This window comes from Poecilia mexicana, unplaced genomic scaffold, assembly GCF_051168715.1.
Source record: "Poecilia mexicana isolate PSO_F unplaced genomic scaffold, ASM5116871v1 scaffold_2, whole genome shotgun sequence".
Classification (NCBI taxonomy): domain Eukaryota; kingdom Metazoa; phylum Chordata; class Actinopteri; order Cyprinodontiformes; family Poeciliidae; genus Poecilia; species Poecilia mexicana.
In genome coordinates this window covers 25,442,346-25,450,326 of record NW_028263371.1, presented here as the reverse complement: position 1 = coordinate 25,450,326, position 7,981 = coordinate 25,442,346, and the positions used below count along the sequence as shown (strand labels likewise).

General features: G+C 39.0%; 1 protein-coding gene across 1 annotated transcript; it reads left to right on the top strand.

Annotated features, from left to right (window-relative positions):
• The first annotated feature begins 254 nt into the window (after positions 1 to 254).
• On the top strand, positions 255 to 7,682 carry LOC106930687 (lysosomal acid phosphatase-like). The gene is made up of 13 exons (XM_015008390.2): positions 255 to 411; positions 1,089 to 1,184; positions 1,851 to 1,937; positions 2,020 to 2,080; positions 2,157 to 2,248; positions 2,326 to 2,424; positions 2,507 to 2,596; positions 4,139 to 4,222; positions 4,314 to 4,362; positions 4,462 to 4,550; positions 4,913 to 5,019; positions 5,094 to 5,244; positions 5,896 to 7,682. Exons 1-13 carry the CDS (start codon positions 322 to 324, stop codon positions 6,175 to 6,177), a joined length of 1,377 nt encoding a protein of 458 aa, XP_014863876.2. The 5' UTR covers positions 255 to 321; the 3' UTR covers positions 6,178 to 7,682.
• Positions 7,683 to 7,981: the final 299 nt, after the last annotated feature.

The following is a 7,981-nucleotide window of genomic DNA, read 5'->3' as shown; positions in this document are numbered from 1 at the left end:
GAGACAAATTGAAAGCGGAAGACAAATAAGAAGACACTTCCGGTTTGTGTTTTTCAAATCAATAAGTGTGATAAGCAAAGTGTAATTATCTTTCATCGTGCAAGATCTTAAAATGTTATTCGAAATAATTCATGTTGCACTATCTCACTATTAAAATTTTTTGGTCAATGACTTTTTATTGTTACAATTTATTCACGTGACGTGTTTTAGTTTTTACTGTCACTTCCGTTTGGATTGCTAGTAACGGCTAGCTTACCTTTCTCTAAGTCGGAGCAGGACTCTGCGCGGCTGTAACAGAGCCGAACCCCCAGCGGAGGAAACATGGTGTCTGCGGCGGCTCTCTTTCTTGTCTTCTTGGCTTCTGCATGTGAACAAGTTATTGCTGAAAGGCAGCTAATTTATGCTACAGTGGTGAGTGTCAATAATGTTTGCTATAACGCTACAGAAGCTGTTTATTTCTGCACTGTTATGGCTGAATTCTACAAAATTGCCTTCAAAATGTGTTAAAAACTTTCATTTGCGGATATGTCAACTTATATCAAAAGTTCCATAACTTTTGAGTTGCATAATTCAAAAGTTATGCAACTTTTTTAGTGTTGTGAAATCTTTCACGCCCTCTTACTAATTCAGCTCGAAAATAAACCATTTTAGATGACGTTTTTTTAACCCTCTGATGCGCAAGTGGGTCTTTTTTGACCCACTGAGGTGATCTTTATGCAATATCTTTGTAATAAAAAGTTTGCATCAGTTCATATTCAAGGTATTCCTCAAAAAACATGTTACTGATATCATGCAATTAATTTTTTTTAATTAACCCTTTTAACATTTTAAGAAATAGCATGTTTTCAGTTACTACCTCATTCTTCCATAAGTGGGTCAGAAATGACCTGCATTCATTTCCTATGGAATTTTATGGGAATCTTTGTTTCTCACCAACTATGACTGTCAGGAACACATATTCATAGCTATAAAAAATAAATGCATAAATAAGTGAGCTGGAAAAGAGTTGAGTGTATTTTACAAGTCAGAGAGAATGTCTGACCATTTTGACCATTTTTTTTGCCTCTTTTCTCTCCTCCTTCCTCCAGTTGTTTCGACATGGTGACAGGTCACCAGAGACAGCCTTTCCTACTGACCCTCACCAAGAAAGCGCCTGGCCTCAGGGCTTTGGACAGCTAACGCAGGTAAAATAGCTTTAAGTTTTGCTCTCTCTACAACTCCTCTCTCCAGATTAGCCCTTAACCAGAGATTGGTGAAGTACCCAAAATCTGTACTCAAGTAAGAGTAGAACCACTGCAACATATTTTTAGTCAAGCAAAAGTAAAACGTAGCCACCCAAAAAATTACTCAAGTAAGAGTAAAAAGGTGATTCAGATACTGAGCAACTGATCAAAACATCTTTAACATTTCATGAGATGGACCAAACTGTAAATGTCGTGGAAATTTGATAAAAAATTAAGATAATTCAAATAAATAACATAATTACAAAGCAACAAAATGAGGCAATATTCGAAATCAATTTCTTTCAATATAAAGTTTATGAAACTTTGACAAAACCTGCAGGTTATAACAAGCTTGTTCTTCATTCAGCAAAGTTACTCACTGTGGGTACTAGAGAGTCAATTTTACTCAAGTAAAAGTGGAAAGTTCAGCATAGTAAAAATGCTCCAAAAAGTAAATTTTTTTCGAATAGTTCCTCAAGTAAACGTGAGTAAATGTAACCAGTTACCATCAAACTTTTCCCATGACGGTATCTGGTGACAATAAGTCAGGCGACTCTAGAACTACAGTTAAAATGAGTATATTGATTAGATTTCTGATGGTTCTAAATGTCTGGTTTGTGTTAAAAGGTCGGGATGAGGCAGCAGTATGAGCTGGGTCAGTATCTGCGGATGCGGTACAAAGACTTCCTCAATGAATCCTACATCCGCCACGAGGTGAGACGTGGAAACACCACCTTTATTCTCGCTCACTTGAGAATTAGCAAACACCTGAACACGTTTTCTCATCTTCCCCCAGATTTTAGTTCGCAGTACAGACGTTGATCGCACCCTGATGAGTGCTGAAGCCAACCTTGCAGGTCTGAACAACTGGATCCTGTCTTTCTTTTTTCATGAAGTAATTCTTAACCTTTAGCGTGTCTCTCTTTTGCGTAGGCCTCTATCCCCCTAAAGGTCAGCAGATATTTCAACCCAGTTTAAAGTGGCAGCCCATACCGGTCCACACGGTACCGCAAAACGAAGAAAAGGTTGGTGTTTGGGGTTTATCCGATGCTCCGGCTGAAACAGCAGATTCCTGATTTTGTGTTTTTATTTTTCTGTTCAGCTGCTCTCATTTCCTTTGAACGACTGTCCTCGCTACGAACAGCTGATGAATGAGACTGAAAACACAGCAGAATTTATCAATGTCACAACAAAATACCGGGTACATCATTTCTCCTCTTTACACTATTAAAAACAATGGATTAATTTCTGAGGAAAGTAATAATTTCTCCCTAATTCTTTAGGACTTTATAGAGATGGTAAAAAATAAAACGGGACTGAAGGCAGCGAATGTGTTATCAGCTTGGCTTGTGTACGACACACTATTCTGTGAGGTAAAAATTTCAAAAGGCACACACACAAAAAACAAAATTTAAAACCAGAATTTAAAATTAAATCAATATTAAGCTTTTTTTTATTGGTTACAGAACCAGAAAATACAGAAAGAAATGTGACTAAATTCATTTAGAAATATATTATGCAAAGCAGCATATTAAGGTAAAATATGCTTTCAGTTGTTAAACATATGTTATGATATGGAAATTATTAATCTTAAATGTCCTTTATTTTGAATTTGGGTCATTTTTTTTTAGGTGTTCACCTTTAGCAATTATTCCAACCGATACAAAAACATGACAGTCTAAACAAAACCTACACAAACAAAGTGGCTCAAACCTGCTTGGCCACTTCAGGGCGTCTCGGTTTTACATTTATTAATCTCTGTGTCTGTTTGCTTTACATCAGGGGTCACCAACCTTTTTGAGACCAGGAGCTTCTTCACGGGTTCAGAGCAACACAAAGGGCTACTCGTTTGATAAAGACATACATTTTCTTGGCTCATCCTTTATAACAATATTACATATGATTACATGCTACCTGATCATATTAATGTTAGGCACTACTCACAATAATTATCAGTAGTGATTTACCATGACTGATATGGTTAATCCTTCTTGTGTGATCTTGCCGTTTTCTGTGAACTAAAAATATGGAGTTTGAATCTCCCATAGTTCTAAGATTCAGCCAGAGCTTTTCACAGTGTGCGTGGTTCTGGCGGGTCGCCAGTTTGTCACCCACTGGCTGACATCAGCAGATGTCGGAAAAAGAAAAATCCGACAGATTGCACGAAAATATTACTGCACCCGACCTGCAAAAGCACAACCACCTCTCCAACGCGCATCGTGTGCGCGTAGACAGCAGATGTCAGCCATCCGGTGGTCCGCCAGCTCTCCAGTTCAGGAATCATCAAAGAAGCTCATAAACCGACGACCCGCCAGAAACGCTCACACGGTAAAAAGTTCAGCTGGGATCCAAACTATCTCTAACTACGAATGGAATCAAACTCCGCTTTCATTTTTAGCTTACAGAAAAAACGCGAAGCTGCCAAATAAACAAAAGTAAATTGACCAATAAGATTTAGGCTTTGGCGTGCCCTTTGACCCCCACAGACTCTCTATGTACAAGATGTTTTGACACAAAAGAGCTGTTTTTCTCCACAATTGTATTAATAGTAAAGAGGGTTGGATAATACAAATCCCAGAAATGATTCTTTTCTTTTTCTTACTGACAGGAAAATCTAAAGATATGCAGTGTGTGTACATCCATCCTGCTGCAGGAGTCTGTGCATAATTCTGAACATTAACCCTAGAAAAGAGTTTTATACATAACCCAATTTATTTTAAATGTTTTTATAATTTACTTTTTAAAATCTAAATATAAACAAACGTTCTTACTTGAAAGTAAAAACATTTAATTAAATATATATGTTTTTTGGCAGTGCTCACTAATGACAATGGCTACTTTTAGAACTTGCTCCGCAGGCGACTGACAATGTCCCTGCGGGCACCGTGTTGGTGACCCCTGCTTTACGTCCTCAGTCCCGACACAACATGTCCGCTCCAGACTGGGTGACTCCCGACGTCATGGAGAAGCTCAGGTTTCTGAAAGACTTTGGATTTCAGGTAGAAGTCGCAGCAACATCTCGGCTTTTCTTTGAGATTTCTGATGATATTGAAGAAGGTTAACATGGTTATTAATGCTGAATGTCTGCAGCTCCTATTCGGGGTTTACAAACAGCAAGAGAAGAGTCGCCTGCAGGGAGGTACGAACGTTTTCAGATCTGTGGAGGATTTTTCCACAAACATATAAAAACATGTTTCCACTCTTGATGGAAAAATGAGAGCTGCTGTCTCTCTTCCAGGCCTCCTGCTGGGGGAGATTGTGAAGAACCTCACCAAGATGGCCGCCCCACACCCACAACGACAGTTAAAACTGATGATGCTCTCAGCGGTGAGATACTGATGATTCACACCGATTTAGGTTTTTAACTCTGAAGTTAAAGCATTCAGCTTCTATACACTATACATCTGGAACAAACTTCCATAAAACTGCAAAACAGTTGAAACACTGATTTCTGAAAAGACCCGCCTGTTTAGAGTTGCTTTCAACCAATAATCACAGCAACACTGATCAATTTGATGTTTTTGATGATGGCTCTTAACAAAATGTCATGTTAGTTTCCAGATTCCCAGTTGGTGACTGTTTGATGTTTTTATTTTTGTATTTTTACGATGTAAATCTCTTTGAACTGCCTGACATGAAATACAAATGAGCATGATTGATTGAAGTTGTTTTTTCTGGTTGCTTCACAGCATGACACAACTGTAGTTGCTCTTCAGGCCAGCTTGAATGTGTTCAACGGGAAGCAGGCGCCTTACGCTTCCTGCCACATAATTGAACTGTACAGGGAAGACGATGGGTTTGTATTTTATTTTTGAGATTATATGTCATCAAATAGGAGATTATTTGCAATGATTTCCTGTGTCCATTTAGATCTGCGTCCGTGTCGATGTTTTACCGCAACGACACCAGCGTGGAGCCGTACCCAGTCCAGCTGCCAGATTGTGCTCATGTCTGCCCCCTAGAGGACTTTGTGAGGATCACAAAGCCGTTCATCTCAGACGACAGGGACAAGGAGTGTCAGGTGCCGTCAAAGGGGAGAGACAGACATTGTGACAAACTTTGGCGTATTTACAATAAAGCTGAATTGATTACAGGGAATTTTTGAGAAGTTTTTTGTCATCTTGAACTTTATTTGAACTGTTCTGTGAAAGGTCACAGATGCAGAAACCAGACGTGGCATTGTGGGGTCTCCATCATTCTGTTAGAACAGAAAACATCTCATTTATCTTTCGCTCATTGGCTTCGTTACTCTACTCTTTTATTAGATTTTATTTATCTTTACTGTTAAACGATGCACAACTTTGAATCCTGCTACTCTTTTGCCAACAGCAGAGGATGGGGAACCACATTGTTGCTCTGACGTGCTGGACTAGACCTGCTCACCTAGACCTGACCTTTCTCTCTTACTAATCTTCATTGGTTTTGTTTGTGGATGGCTCCTGCTCTCGATCCAAATTTGGGAGGATATACCAAGTGGTATATGCTGTTTGTTCACTTAATGAGGTGCTGGAATCAAACTCCCTGGCAATCTTAAATGCAGCACAAGACCAGCCTCGATGGGAGTAGAACCCACCCACAAACCATATTTATTAACAACTAATTTGCTGGAAAATGACATGTTAAGTTATTGCAAAAGGTCTGTCAAAGTCTCTCTCTCTCTTTCTCTCATCAGAAAGTGGAGGCAGCACTGCCGACCCCAGCAGCGGGTCCTTTCCATAACTTCCAGCCTGGCCAGTGGGTGCTGATCAAAGACTTCCCGATGAAATATAAGCGGCTGGGGCCGTGCAAGATCCTGCTCGTCACCGACACCTCAGTGCTGCTCTGCATTGGCTTGGTCCCCGCCAGTCGCTGCATACTCTTCGAAGGAACACCTCCAGAGTGTTCCTTCGAAGACAAGTCTACTAAGTTGGCAGAGGGTTGCTGTTGTCTCCCCAACTATGAATCCAAGAAATAGCCATGGCAAATCATAGTTTAAGAGCATGAACCTCTTTTTACCAGCAACATTGAGTGGAACACAGTATAACCTGACACCTACTCCTGAGTAGCGGGACGTTTGAGAGGAGCTGCAAGGATAGAGCGGAAGACAGAAGTATTGATATATATTACTGGATGGGACATTACATGACTTATCGTGCGCCATTGCTGTCCATTGAGCCAGGAATATCAAGAAAATACCACAATCACGCAAATAATCTGGAAAAAGGTGTAGCGGTTAATTCAACACTGTGACAGCCATGGATAACAAGGTCCAAGGGTTTCACATTTAACAGGTGAGGAAAAAAATTTAAAGAAATCATTGAGAAAGTGAGCAGTGAGCCAGTTATGCTCACCTAACTGTGCAGTTCAGTGTGTTTTGGTTCCTTAGCACTAAAATAAGACAACCCACACACCAAGTCATAAGTAGAGCAGGTGTTCAAATGAGCAAAAACTTGATAATAAAGCAATATAAACATCACACACACACACACATATATATACACTAACAGCTCTGGTTGTTTGCAATTTATGGCACTTAATGGATGTCGACTGATTCCATGTGTAAGAGGGCTGATGGAGAAATCCATTGACTGAGCAGTAACACATCAGATGACCACTTATCCTTTATTGAATGCTGCAGGTGATGAAACTTCCAGATGACGATGAAGAAGATGATTTTTTTGTTGCTTAGTTACATTCCGTTTATTATGTACAAGTCTAAACCCTAGTGGGAGGATTTGTTACTGATGTAATCATCAACTTATTTTACTATGTGTAATCTAGATATATTGAATTAATCATTTTTGCCATTAACTCTGAAGTCTGTTCATTTATTTTAAGGATTAATTTTTCTTAAGTTTTTATTTTTTTGAAATGTTTATTACAAGATTTTTATTTCTTATAATCACAGCTATGTATCTTCTAAAAGCACAAAGTTTTTATTAAGTTGATCCTTGAGGGGAATCAAGAGTGGGGATATTGTCGTGACAAACTTTGGCTTATATACAGAAAAGCAGAACTGACTACAGTGGACTTTTGAGAAGCTGTTTTTGTCTTAAAGTTATTTGTTTTAAATGAACAACTCCAAGGTGTTAGAGTAGTGGGGTCTGTTAGCTTCCTAAAAAGCAACAACCACATCTATTCACCAGATTAAGGTTAATCCTGACTATTCCCCATCAGTATTGCCCTCTGTATCAGTATTATTGATTTAAGTTTTACTCCTGCTCGTTTTTTTCTTGTTGTTTGGCACAGGAGTTAATTTAGAAAAACAGAATCAAAAAAGCTTACCCATCATCCGGACTTTTGCTTGTAGCAATACTGACATCTAGGGGCAAAAAAACAGAAAACACATTTTATTTTTTTAAAAATCCACTCAAAAATGAGAGCGGTATTGGAGTTAGGGCCAATATGAATTTTAAAATTGTATCCTGTATTTTATGATTTATTGTGATAACGCTAACAATAAAAGTGATAATAAAAATATATCTATATATCTAAAACTTATTTTTATTTTCTTTTTATTTATTTATTTTTTTAGATAAATATATTGTCTTGAGGGCTGCACAGTGGCGCTGTTGCGTTGCAGCAAGAAGATTCTGGGTTCGATTCCCGGCCCCGGTCTTTCTGCATGGAGTTTGCATATTCTCCCTGTCCATGCGTGGGTTTTCTCCGGGCACTCCGGTTTCCTCCCACAGTCCAAAAACATGACTGTCAGGTTAATTGGCCTCTCCAAATTGCCCCTAGGTGTGAGTGTGTGTATGCATGGTTGTTTGTCTCTGTGT

Coding starts and splice junctions, on each gene's coding strand:
- LOC106930687 (XM_015008390.2), top strand. CDS start 322: ATGGTGTCTGCGGCGGCTCTCTTTCTTGTCTTCTTGGCTTCTGCATGT. Junction 412..1,088: donor AGCTAATTTATGCTACAGTG/GTGAGTGTCAAT, acceptor TCCTTCCTCCAG/TTGTTTCGACATGGTGACAG. Junction 1,185..1,850: donor GCTTTGGACAGCTAACGCAG/GTAAAATAGCTT, acceptor TTGTGTTAAAAG/GTCGGGATGAGGCAGCAGTA.